The sequence below is a fragment of the Olea europaea genome, chromosome 3 (genome assembly GCF_002742605.1).
Source record: "Olea europaea var. sylvestris chromosome 3, O_europaea_v1, whole genome shotgun sequence".
NCBI classification, from domain to species: Eukaryota; Viridiplantae; Streptophyta; class Magnoliopsida; order Lamiales; family Oleaceae; genus Olea; species Olea europaea.
The window spans coordinates 9,848,564-9,862,360 of record NC_036239.1 but is presented as its reverse complement, the minus strand read 5'-3'; the positions used below and the strand labels follow the sequence as shown (position 1 = coordinate 9,862,360).

Here is a 13,797-nt window from a genome sequence, read left to right as displayed (position 1 = left end):
TTGCTGAATAATAATAATAATTTTTACCGATGCTTTTTACACATCAAAGTTTAGTCGTAAATTGCGTCAATTTTAGTCGATTTTTTCAACGTTGCCCTTATGTCAAAGGGCTAAAGGCCAAGCACAAAATACTGGCCTTTATACTTATTTACCTATTCCATAGAATATTTGACAATATTTGATCATGGACTTTGTTTTTGGATTCCCTCGGTCTCAACGTTGATGTAATTCAATTAGAATAAGATTTTCTTTTCTTATTATAAATAGTCGATTATTATTATTAATATTTGGAATAGTATTTCTTTTCTCTATTAATCAGAATAAGATTTTCTTTCTTTTAGATTAGGATTTTGGTTTCTTTCCTTTTTAGTTTCCTTGTATTAGTAAGAATAGGGGATAATTTCGCATATACATACAAAGGCTTTGTACACTTTTTCTATCGTAAATCCATACAACAAAATTATTCCCTATGCAGGCACTTTTATTTATTTATTTTATTTTTTAACTTCATTCTTGATTCAAGAATTCTATTTTCGCATCCGCACTAGTTTTGGCCCAACTAAATTTATAAAATAAAGCTACTCTTACAAAGTAGCTTTACAAAAGTGAAGTGTGTTGGCAAAATGTAGGCCACTGATTTGAAATGATTTAAAAATTTGTTTTTGAAATGATTGGTATGGATGTTATTTTGTAACCCAACTTTGTAACCTAACTTTATAAGTGTAGCATGACTCAAATTTATAAGTACTATGGGTGGCGAAGGGTCAACTCGAGGCCCTGTATGCCTTTGGCTATAGTGCAGGTGCGTATAGTCCTCCGTCCTTTCATGAATCATCAGCCAAATTGAGAACCACAAAATGTAAACCAAACTAAATACAACAAATCAATCAAATTTCAGATATGAATATATGGAAAAGATACTTCTCAAATCAACATAAACAATTTCATAATCACAAAATGTAAACCAAACCAAATTCAACAAATCAGTCAATTTCCACAAGTGAATGTATATATAAAAGATACTTTTCAAATCAACATATACAATTCCCTATATTATGCAATCCGTCCCTATATGCAGAAGTCAAACATCGTGATCTAATCTCCAACATCTTTGCAATAGGCCAAACACCTTCAAATGCTCTCTTTTCTTCGATTTGCACTGTGGCAATGTGTTCTACTTTAAGACTGTTGCTCTTGCAGTATTTTCTCCATGCATCTCAATGAAATCAAGTTATGCGATGCAAATACTCGCCCAAAATCACATATATATGGTGCTTATTCTTGTCTGATTGAGCTACTTCTCTGAGCATTCGAAGAGAGTGAAGGTGTATCTGAAGTCGAGAATTCTTTGTAATCCTTGCGTATATTCCAGAGAATCTCCGCACACATCTTCATGGTAGGCCTGTTATGTCGATGAGGAGCCAAACATTGCAAGGCTAATTCAAGAATTTTTTCCATTGCAAAGTTATTTGCAGGAGACCTCCGCAGCCTTGGATCCAGAGTTAAGATTGCATCTCCATCAGAAAACTTCTTCATAGCCTGCACTTAAAATCCATTCGTATCAACCACAGAAAGCATCAACCAACATTACATTGTGCCTGACCTAAACTTAGTCGAGGTATAGCAAAAAAGGTTCTTGTTCAAGAAATCATCTGAGTAGATGTTGAAAACTAAATTTAAATATACAAAAGCGTTCATTCTTTAATAGTTTAAGCCTTTAGATGAGTTAGTTCAATAGTATATTAGAGCACGCAATGTCTTGAGTTCAAGTCTCGCCCCAACCTGTATATGAAAATTGTGCATGTGTCAGGCCTCTTTAAAGAAAATATGAATTAATCCCGCATGTTATGGTGCATTGAAGACTGTATTTAAATAAATAGTAAAATAAATATTTTTGGTTGTCACAGTTGATAGAGTTTAAATGAGGTGGTTCAACAAGCATGTTCAATAGTTGCCATCATCAACTGCAATTTTACTCATTAGAGAGAGGGTAAAAGAGACGGTCATACCCATCTAGCAGTAATCCGTTCCTGTAGCTCCCGTTTTGGCTCAATCGGACGCCTGCCTGTAACTAGTTCCACTAGTAATACACCGAACGAATAAACATCACTCTTTTCTGTGAGGTGGTAGGTCTTCAGGTATTCAGGGTCTAAATAGCCAGCAGTTCCTTTCACTTGGGTCGAAACATGTGTCTCTCCTGATTCACTGTCAGCGGCTAGCCGAGCAAAACCAAAGTCAGCTACTTTAGCTCGTAGGTTCTCCGTGAGAAGAATGTTGGAAGACTTGATATCTCTATGGATAATGGGATGATCTACATACAATGCAACTTATTTACAGAAACTAAATTTCCTCACATCGAAGAACCATATTAACAAGGCTGCTACCGTCTATTTACCTGTATACATGTGGAGGTAGGTAACTGCGTGCGCCACATCTATTGCAATATCTAACCTTGCAGCAAAATCAAGAACGTTACCATGCACACCTAGATCAGTAAATTACATGTTATCACTGTTAGAAAATATAGATGAGAATATATTTGAGACAAAATACAGAGGGGCGAGAGGATTTGTATATCTTTTATGTCTAGGAATTACAAAGAATGAGATACAATAAATGTTATAAATAACTCTAAAAGTATATGAGTGTGTTATGGAAATCTTCCATTATCTTTAACACGTACTAAATCACACAAAAAGAAACTAAGAAAAACATGATGAAGAATTTAAGACGTAAAATGAAATCATAGAAAATGACAGCAAATTGTTCAATAAGGTAGAGAAAGAACTCACGGTCCAACTGTTCTCTAAGGGTTCCATTTGGAACGTGCTCAACAACAATAATCCTCTCATCTCCGTGCTCCAAATAACCATGAAATTTTACTAGATTTAGATGTTCCACTTGTTCCAGTGTTCGAACCTCACTCTGAAACTCAGTCCCCAAATGTTTATCATAGACAATCTGCACAGAAGGAAGAACCTTAAAAAACAAAATAGCAATAATAATGGTGTCAGTAACTTTGATGTTGTTAATTTAAGATGCAACTTCATTTTTGTCGACCTCCAACCTTCTTAGCACGTTTAACTGCAACCAAAGTTCCATCTTCGAGTTGACCCTTGTAGACTGTCCCAAAACCACCTTGTCCAATTTTGAAGCTAGGCGAAAAGTTTCTGGTGGCCTTGTAGATTTCTTCAATGGTGAATTTAGTACTCCCCGGTTCTCCCCTGCACGTTGAATTGCTGGAACTACCATAGATTCCCCGATATAAGCCACTTATCCTCTTGCCTCCAGAATTTGAAGCATCCGACTTATCTAAATATTGATCAGTTAAGTGGTTACTTCACCTCAGCTTCTATTCTAATCCATTATATAAAAAAGGTATTGATTTTTCAATGTAACAATGTATCATAAATTTTTCTGATTCTCAAAAAGGAATACTCCAAGTTCTTTGGGATTCTTTAGGTTCATATCAAGAAAATGATCTTAGATATGCTTCATACGTAATACTGTATGCAATTTGCTAGCCCTTGAGTGCATGTTTGGTACACAATGCTCTTGATAACAAAATAATGAACAAGATTTTAACTTTTTCTAACATAATACTATAGAGTCCTATGCATTCATTCCGACCAAAGATGCATAAATGCAAAAGAAAAAATCCAGCCATCAAAATATGCAACTGCCTGATTACTTCCTTAGATCTCCTCGGCATATAACTTTTACAATTGGAAATTGTATATCAGACCAAACCAATGCCATTCGAAGTACCGTTTTCCGAATTTCAAATGGAGATAGAGGAATTAGATCCCGTAATAGTTCTTTGTTCAAAACTATACCGGTTTCGAGATTATACATGTGGCTACAAAGCAAATGCCAACATGAAAGCACTGTGAAACAAATCAAGCAAATAAATTTAGGAAAAATAATGCATCTTAAAGATATATTAACAGAAGATCCTAATTTCTTATCTGATCCATTCAAGTAACATCCTATCAATGGCAAAAAATGAAAAAATAAAAATAAAAATCCGCGTATAAGTAAAAATCTAAAAGAAGAACAAAGAAAAAAGCTGACCAGAAAAATCCAATCTCACAAACCAAAAGAAAATATCTTGTGCATATTACCAAAGACTTAGTCAAGTCAAGAACCATATTTTGCCTTCAGACAAAATCACAAACACATATCAGCAAAACACACGAATCAGATGACATACCTGAAAAAACGCTGAAGTTTCCGGAGTTTTTGGGCGTCTCCGGCGGAGTAAAACAAGACACCAAAGCGTCGGCCATAGAACGGGCGGCGTTCTTGACTGGGTTCTTAGTGGAACCGGTGGTTGACTTGTGGGAAGAGCTGGAAGCAGTGGAAGTGGAATAATTAGAGGAACTCCGCGAGTGGGTCATCTTTTCCGGTAAGCCGGAGCTAGAACTCCGGCGCCGGCCACCACCAAACGATGGACTTTTCATTGCCAAAAATGACGCGTAACAAAATGGAGATAGAGAGATATGGCGGGTAATTGGAATGCAATAAGCAGTAAATTGTTTATTTCAATTGTAAACTGCATGACTTTGACTTTTCTTAATACTTTTTGGCATTTCCACGTGGCAATTTTATTTTATTTTAGTATTATTATTTTTTAAACCCTTGTTAGAATGAGATTAAAATTAAATTTTTAGTAAACTTTGATAAATATTGGTGAAATATGTGATTGAAAAATTAGAAATCCCACAAAATATATGGATGATATTAATTTTAATTCTAATTTTCACCAAATTGGTCTCAGAGCTAAACCTGACATGTAATTGCTTGTTGAAAGGCCTACTGATGAAATTTGAATGTTCGGGTGAATATTTTGTCAAAGCTTAGCTTTTTAGGCTACTCAAATATTTTTATTCATACATTTCGATAAAATTCATAGTTACTATTCACTTATTACAATTGCATTTGATAGAATTTATAGTTTATAAGCAATTAAAAAAGCATTATAAAATATGTTCTTATGAGTATATTTTTTTCCCTTCATTTCATATGTTTTGAGTTGGTTGATAAGTACTTATAATATTGAGACTCACTACTTTTTTTGTGATTCAAAATAAATAAATTATGAATTCTACTTTATCTAAAAAGTAACTTTTAAGTATGATAAAGCAAATACTTGTATTCTTGTACTAATTGCAAGGATCATAAAATAATACTAAATTTTTTTAGCATGACATGAGATGGAAGGGATAAATCCAAGTCTGAATACTCGACTCTAGTTTGAATTCTCATATCATATCATGAACGACTTGTATAAAGAGCCGTGTCATGTCTTCTCTTTTAACACCAAAATATTATTATGACTCGATCTCTAGCACATTTGGTGGCTACTACATAAATAAAAATTAGATAGTAGATACAAAAAAATATTTGTAAGTATAACTATGATGAAAGCATCATTTTGCCTTGCTAATTCCATCATCGGTAGTGAATTTTTGGTAGCTGTCAAAGTCAATCATTTATTATGTAGTCCCTAATGACAATGACCCAAGCACATGTTAGACTTTAAGCATAATCTCTGGCAATATTATTTTCATTTTATTTTATTTTTTTGAAAAAATTGCAGAGTTTGTCCTCAATCTATTGCACTGTCAGTAATCAGTAAACTTGGTTTACTATTTTTGAAAAGGAGGTTCCTGCTTTGTGTTATAATTATACAATTAGCTCTTAATTATGAAAATTGTTCAAATATGTGCCAAATCATTACATCGATCTCGAATATCCAATTTGATCAAGTTAAGGTATGCTTCATGACTTTATCCCATACCTAAAATTTAAATGACGAAAACGAATATTTGGTTAATTAGTGAAATGTATGTTTCTTTCTATTGTACTATCTTTTAATTTTATTAGTAAAAAAACATACCATCTAGAGTGATTTTAAAAAAGGTGAATAATTGGTCGCTTAGTGTCATTTGGGACTAATTTTTCGATCATAATAATTGGTCGCTTAGTGTCATGCGCGTTTAACTACTTATATGCATGGAGCTTTGGGTGGTACCCCAAAAGTTTACTCAGCCCCCCAACCCATATATTTATATGGGTAGGACGAAAACACATAGGCAACTCGCAACCCATCGACTTCCAATAGGTACTTTAGATAAGGCAATATAGAATTAAAGAACAAGATACACATGAAAAAACTTTTTATATATTCGGTGATGACTTTAATATAAAAATTGAACTACATATACAGATTGCTATTACAAATCACAGGGACGGATTTGGGGGGGGGGGTGCCCCACCCCCCCTCAGGCCCAACAAAATTTTTATAAAGGTATTTTTTATTTTTTGATAAAAAATCAATTTTTTATGTGTAAAATTTTTTTTTTCCGCATAGCAGCTAGATTTGAAATTTTATAGCCCGATCTTGGATCCAATTTTTGGATCCATCCCTGACAAATCATAGAGCAGAAGTATTAGTTTGAGAAACCTGATGAGATAGTCCATTCAAGGTTAATTTGATAATTGGGTAGAATGTTTTTTTTTTTTTCACGTAAAATAGCTTTTTGTCTCAAGCTAAAATATTCAGTTTGAACATCACGATCTTTATCTTCCTTACTCGTTTCATCACTTCTTGTGATTTTTCCTTATTATAATAAAGGATTAGAGTCTAACATGCCATCTAGAGTGATATTAAAAAGGTAAATAAATTATGAATTAATCTAATGGTACATAATGGAGTGTATCTAAGGGTGTACACCCCCCTCAAATGGAGTGTGGGGTCCGCTCGAATAAGTATTTTTTATTCGAGTGGATCCCACATGTGAGAAGGGTGTACACGCTTAGGTACACCCCCTATGTACCACCGATAAATTATTGGTCGCTTAGTGTCATTCGGGACTAATTTTTCGATTATAATAAATGACTAGAGTTCAACTTGTTCTTTAACTAAATAATAATACTATTTGCAGTCGCTTACTATTGCAGTCACCTTACATGACATATATGTGGTGATTAGTTATTTATTGCATAAGATAATAATAAAAATATTAATATATCAAATCACTATCCGCCACATTTATGTCACATAAGGCAACTACGATAGTAACTGACTGCAAATAGCATTACTCTTAACTAAATTATTACAAAATATTTTACTGTATGAATATATGCTTGAAAATAAGTTGAGAATTAAAGAGAAATAAATAGGAGCTCAATATCAATTAAAGTAGTTTACTCCAAAAACTTCCCTAGACCGATCCTTAATTAATTACTCTAAGAAGCTGCTGCTTTATATTGTTTCTTAAAAAAATTTGTGGTCAATGACTTTATCTCTATTCAGATGAACTAAATTGGTTAAAATTAATAGACACCCAGTGAAGTCCCTAACGATTTTTTGTTGTTTATTTAGTTAAGGTTGAACCAACCGAGGAAAGAAAACATATGTTATGTCTCATGTATCTTGTGTAAGAATTTTTGTCGATAAATTGTCTCCATTTCGCGTATCAAAATCAGAGTTGGTACAATACTTTTGAACCAATGCAAGACTTGAAGATGTTGGGTGAGTGAGTGATAGATAGCCAATTAGCTAACTGAAAAATGTATACAGAAAACCCATTTTAGTGCCAATGACTTCACCAAGCAGCTTGCTAATAATGGATTCTTGAGAAACTTCAATACTATTTTATATCTAAAAGCATTATTATTTTTAGTCTAATTATTAGTAGGATAGAGAAAGAAAAAGAAATTAAAATATGTCTATTATTTCTTGTAAAGATAATCGATATTGCATACCAAAATGGTTTGAAAAGTTAAAGATTAATATTCTTTATTTGTCTCCTTCTTGTCTAGTCTCCAAACTATTTGGGATACCATGGAACACGAATTAGAATGTTATGCCTTTCTCAACAAATATTCTTGAAGTATGAGCATTGTTGACCCTCGAAAATGATCGACAAGTGTTGATACAAGATAATATACACGTGTACGAATTATGTAGTATTTCTACTGTAAATATGAATATTTGTGGAAGAAAGTGAATAGTAGACAACGCAAGTATACCATTCCATTCACTGTATACAAGAATTTCCTATTTATAGTGATCGGGCCGACTTGATCACCGTAGGATTAGATTCACGTGGCTTGATCTGTCGACCCTAACTGTTACATCAACCCTGTCATCTATTAATTACATTGATAGACTTTTGACAAGAGGTTACTCACTCTATAAGCTAAGCTGACACTTCTTACACTTATTAACTACGAATGTCACATCAGTCAACTCTGGAGACGCGCTTGTCCAACCCTCTTCTGTTTGTCGAGGACTTCAGATAGTAGGGTGGTTAGGCGGTAGAAGGCGAACCACTTTGAATCAACTTAGTGCAACGACCTCGACACTTCCTTTGACAGTTTCGGACGTTAGTCCCTTTTGCACCAATTCTTGGGTGCTCGCCATGTGTATGCATATGAGGTCTCCACGTAGACCTTTCTGTATTGACTAGTAACAAGCATAAAAAGAGTTGAATTAAGTTTTTAGAATAGATTTTAAGGTTCAAAAAAATTTTACGTTAATCTTGATAAGTTGAGTTAAATTTAAACGCATGGTTCTTTTTCCAAGTGAATATGAGATTTCAAGCAAAACCCGAGTGCCCTTGAATCCTCGTGATTAAAAGCAAATGCCAACGATTTAGGGTTTAATAATAAATTATATTAAATTAATAAAAAAAAAATTTTGGTCATTTTTTGCTACCATTACGTTAAGGTTTTATTTTTGTTTATTTTCTCAAATGGAATTAGCTCATTAGAGCTACGATCATAATTGTTAAAGCCTCTTTCTAGTAGAGATTTTTTTTTTTTTTTTTTAGAATGGATTTTTGTAAAAAACCTAATAATAATAATAATTTTTGGAGAACATGCTATTAAAACGTAGAGAAAAATTATGGACGAAATGTAAAAATAAAAATAATTTTTGGAGAACATCTAATATTTTAATTACATATTTTTCAAAAATTCACTATTCTAAAATATATTTCTACTCCAAAATGGGGTCAAACAACAGCTATAGAATAGAATACATATTAGAGACTGCTATACATCTTTTATACTTTTGAAGTGAAAATACTAGTAGTATGTCACTTTTAAAATAGAAAGTGACGTATCATGTGTCTTATATAGAAACTTAAATGGACGAGTTATTTTCCCCTATGAAGTCGTTTTAGAACTTCTTTTTCATAAGTTGACTAATGAACAACAATTCAATTGGTACAATAGTCGATCTGCACGCCAAAACACTTTTTTTTTTTTTTTTTCCTTCTAAGATCTTTCATCATGAACTCTAACGTACATCAACGTGGCACCCGTCCTAGTGTTTAACACCCATTAAGACAGGATGTACACCCTCCATGTCATAATAACATGATGCTTCCGTACTTCCAAGGATATACATGTCCTTTCAAATTTGTTAAGCGTTATATGAAAAAGAAAAAAGGTTGAACTCCAATTTTGAGAGCCTCCACTGTCCCGTCCCTAAAGCTTTATGAGGGAGGTAAATCGTGGGATGTGCCCCAACAGACCAGAAAACAAGAGCTGCTTGTACACTGCTCCTACAAGGAGTCCAATTCCATGTCTCAGAAATCGAACCCCCACACTGTGGTTGCCAACAAGGTGTGAGATAACTTCACTCCTATCCTTTGCACTACTAGACTATACCCCGGGAGGCATTGTTAAGCGTTATATGTGTGCATGAGACACACGCTCATGGACCCATCTTTGTTGCATCTAGGCTCGACCTCAGGCTCAAGTACATGGAAGTCACTGATAATGTCATATTACTTTAGGCTAACCTAGAAGGATTTGTTAAACTAAATAATGAAGGTAGGGAGACACTCATTGGCTCCTTGCTTGAGCTGTATGAGCGAGGTTACATTTTTCTTAATTAGTTACCCGTTGGTGAAGTGATCTTCAAACTTAGAGAAGAGGTCATCAAAACAAGTGATGGAGTTAGGCTATATGATGTCAAACTATTTCCTCGTAAAGTTTGGCAACATCTAAGGAAAAGGCTTGTATAGAATAAATAGGATTTGGGGCACCTTGCAAAGTTATCATATTTATATAGGTGTATAGTTAGTTAAAGACTTAAAGTGGGACTGCTTAAACCTATCAAGAAGAGGATAGGCAAAATCTTTAGAGTTAACGTGATTGTCTTGGTGTAACCCGAATGAAGGCGGACAATTCGATGTAGGGCTTTAGTTGCCCTTTCCTATATTTTCTAGGTAAATTGCTCTTTCATGAGTGTAATAGAGCCTTTGGTAGGCCATGGAGATGGGCTTGAGGGCATCCTCGAGGATCCACAGATATTAAAGTCAAGATAAGACATCAATATCCAAGATGGAAGATCAAGAATCTGTAACCTATCATGGAGACATGGGAGGAGTATAAGGAAGCACCTAATGAGCCTGAGACGGTGTGAGGTAGTCTAAAAAAGGGGCAATATACGTAGAAGATGGCATTTGGTAAACAAGAGGCGACATCCAGTATGGAAGAGATGGCGTATCAACCTAGGGTGTAAAATGTACCTCTGATATCACTTCTTAGTAAGGTTATATTGATCTTTTGGATGTGGTTGGCCACATGGTAATCCCTAATTGGCTGTTCTGTCTTGACATGGATTATACTAGTTGAGCTGAGATTTGGACCATTCTTTTATTAATCAAAGGTCGAGATTAATCCCCAGTTTAATATAGGGGTGTCAATTTGGCTCGTGGGCTTGGGCAATCTGTAGCTCGATCAGGGTAAAGTCCTAGCTGACCCGACTTGAGACTCAGGTTGAGTCCCATTTTGGAGCATTCCCGTGATCAAATTTATAAAAAGAAGAAAAATAAATAATAATAATAATAATAATGGGCAACGGTAGCTGCCTTTTTTTAAGAAGGTAGCAAGCTTTCTAAAAATAAAAAATCACGAGTCTAAAGAAAGTTCGAACCATTTTTATTCGAACCAAACCCGAGCTTCGAGTTTCGACTCAGCTCGTTGACATCCTTAATTTAATATGGTGCTTGGGAGACCACTCTGAGATGAATTAGTTTTCATTCTTGGCTTTTGAGTTTTTTACATCTGTCTCTCTCTCTCTCTCTACATTTTTTGTTTTCTTTCTTCTTCCTCATCTGATTATTTAATCTCTCATGAGATCCTAATCTTTGTGTAACTTTTGAGAAAATGCTCTACTACAGTGGTATTAGGACTATAATATTGGCTATTTGGCCTGTAGGGTTGGTAAAGTTGTGGGTTATAGTTGCTGTATAGATTAGGCTTATGATTTGGGAGATTTTTCAGGATCAGTGATTGGACCTTGTTTCCGATTTTGGTTATTGACATTGTATCTTGTAAGGCTAGTTTTGCACTTAGTGATGGGCTAGCCTCTGGGATCGCAGATTAGGCATTTATGCTGAACTAGGTGACCATTTTATTTTATTTTTTATTATTTTTTTTACTGCTTTCTTTTGTGTTTGAAAAATTATTCCATTATCATTTTATATTTTGGGTCTAAATCCCAATGAATCTAGCATCGGAGCCATCTAGAGCTTCTGGCTAAGGTTTTTTGAAATCTTTAAAGTATTTTCCCTTAAATTGTTGGGTGATATGTTCAGATTGTTTAAGGATTTGCATAGACACACAATTTTTTTTTTTTTAAAACGATGTAAGTGCAAAGGCCAAATGCTACCATCCATTGATCTTGACTGCTTGGTTTGATACTAAATTCTAGAAGGACTCCAAGGTTTAAATACTATTAATCAACAATATTGGGGGAGATCATCTCTAAATTTCTCTTTAATATCTGTATAGCATGCCTATTATCCTAAAATTAATATAAATCTATTGATAAATGCTTAGTATTTTGTTGACAACCCTGTATTGAACAACTAATTGTGGTGATGTAGAATGCTTTACATTTTTTGAATCCATGCATTAACTATGCAACCCGAGTTTGCTAACACTAAATAAATATTGTTGCTACTGCATCTAATATATTACTTGTCTTTCTTAATATTGTATCTCATTCATTAATTTGTTAAATTCTTAATAATTGAAAAAGTTTTCAAAAAAGTTTTCTGCTATTAAAAGATCTTGAAATTAAAATCACTCATATCCACGAGTAATCACTATCTTTTTTATAGAATTTATAATGTGTTTAAAGGTCGAATTATAACAATTCAATGGACATGGGGATTACTCTATACGGAAGTAGAAAATGAAGAATATTTTGATTCAGCAAAGGGATGCTAAAACCCTTGAAGGTCCCGAAATTTATTCTGATGAACTTAAAGCAAAACTTCCTGAGATTGAAGATATGAATGAAATTGCTTACAATTCCATCATACTGCACTTGTATGATGATATAGTTAGACAAGTTAATGAGGCCAAAACTGTTAATCTATTCTTGACTGAAACATTACCAAATAAAATTTACCTTTTGGAGAAATTAATTAGTTTTAAAATGGATACTAGAAAGCATTTGAAATTAAATCTAAGTGACTTCGATATCATAGTCAAGAACCTTGCACATAGTGAAAAGAAACTTGAAGATGAAGATCTTGTTGTCATCTTATTGAATTCATTGTTAGAGTCATACAAAGATGTTAGGAATGTCATAAAATACTCAAGAGTTAAGTTGATACAAGCTATAGTTATAGATGCCCTAAGATTCAGGGAGTTAAAGGTTAAGAAAGAGTCAAAATCTTACTCTAGGAAAGAAAGTATGTCTGTGAGAGAAAGGACTAAGAAGAGAGAGAGTAACTTTTAGAATAGGAGAAGTAAAGGAAAGTCAAAAGGAAGATCCAAATCCAAAGATAAGAGTAATAAAAGTGTTACAGTTTTGGAAAACTATGACACTTTAAAGAGACCGTTTTAAGTGGAAAAGGAAATCAAATGAACAAAACAATATAGAGTTTAATAATGCAGTTGTAAACCTTGAGTTGGATAATCTCCATGTTATGATTGTATCTAATGAAAAAACAAATGAAGACTGGATCTTAAACTCAAGATGTACATTCCATATGTATCTTATTAGATCCTGGTTTTACAACTATAGGGAAATAGAACCTAGAAAGGTATACACGGGGATAATAACTCACAAACTGTTATTAGGACTGGTGACATTGCCATAAGAATGCATATGACATTTTCATGCCAATCAAGCATGTCAGATATATCCCAAATCTAAAAAGAAACCTCATCTCATTAGGAATTCTTAAAAATGAGAAACATGTTTTAAAATTTTATAATAACATATTGAAAGTGATGAATGGATCCTCTGTTGTATTAAAGTGACCTAAAAGGAATTGTTTGTACTATCTTGTGGGTGAAACAATTTCCATACAAGATTCCAATTTTTTACAGTAACAAAAAATAAATCTTAATTGTGGCATAAAAGAATGGAACACCTTAGGAACAAGGGTCTAAAATATTTAAATAATCAAAAATTGCTCAATAAAGATATTATAGAACCCCTGAATTTCTGTGAGATATGTGTATTAGGTAAATCTCATAGAGTAAGATTTGAAACAGGAAAACATATCATAAATAGGCGTTTAGATTATGTCCATTTAGATTTATGAAGACCTAAAAGCTGTCCTACCTTGGGTAGGAACAAATATTTTCTGTCCATAATTGATGACTATTCCATGAAAGTATGAGTTTACCCTTTCAAGGCTAAATTTGAGACCTTTCAAAGTTTTAGAGTTTGGGTAAATATGATTGAAAATCTAATGGATAAGAAGTTAAAGACTCTAAGAACTGACATTGGCTTAGAATTTTGTAACT

The 13,797-nt window shown here is 33.6% G+C and overlaps 1 protein-coding gene across 3 annotated transcripts; it reads right to left on the bottom strand.

Moving 5' to 3' along the window:
• Window positions 1-921: 921 nt before the first annotated feature.
• LOC111385536 (calmodulin-binding receptor-like cytoplasmic kinase 2) lies at window positions 922-4,524 on the bottom strand. Of its 3 annotated transcripts, XM_023009945.1 has the most exons (7): window positions 4,422-4,519; window positions 4,214-4,385; window positions 3,068-3,312; window positions 2,793-2,961; window positions 2,396-2,485; window positions 2,010-2,311; window positions 922-1,539 (listed from the first exon to the last, which is right to left on the bottom strand). In XM_023009945.1, the coding sequence occupies exons 1-7, from the start codon at window positions 4,461-4,463 to the stop codon at window positions 1,276-1,278; spliced, it is 1,284 nt and encodes a 427-aa protein (XP_022865713.1). In that variant the 5' UTR covers window positions 4,464-4,519; the 3' UTR covers window positions 922-1,275. The 3 variants fall into 3 exon arrangements, with proteins under 3 accessions (XP_022865713.1, XP_022865706.1, XP_022865718.1); XM_023009938.1 differs by having other exon boundaries at window positions 4,214-4,524; XM_023009950.1 differs by having other exon boundaries at window positions 2,396-2,446; window positions 4,214-4,524.
• Between the last annotated feature and the right edge of the window lie 9,273 nt (window positions 4,525-13,797).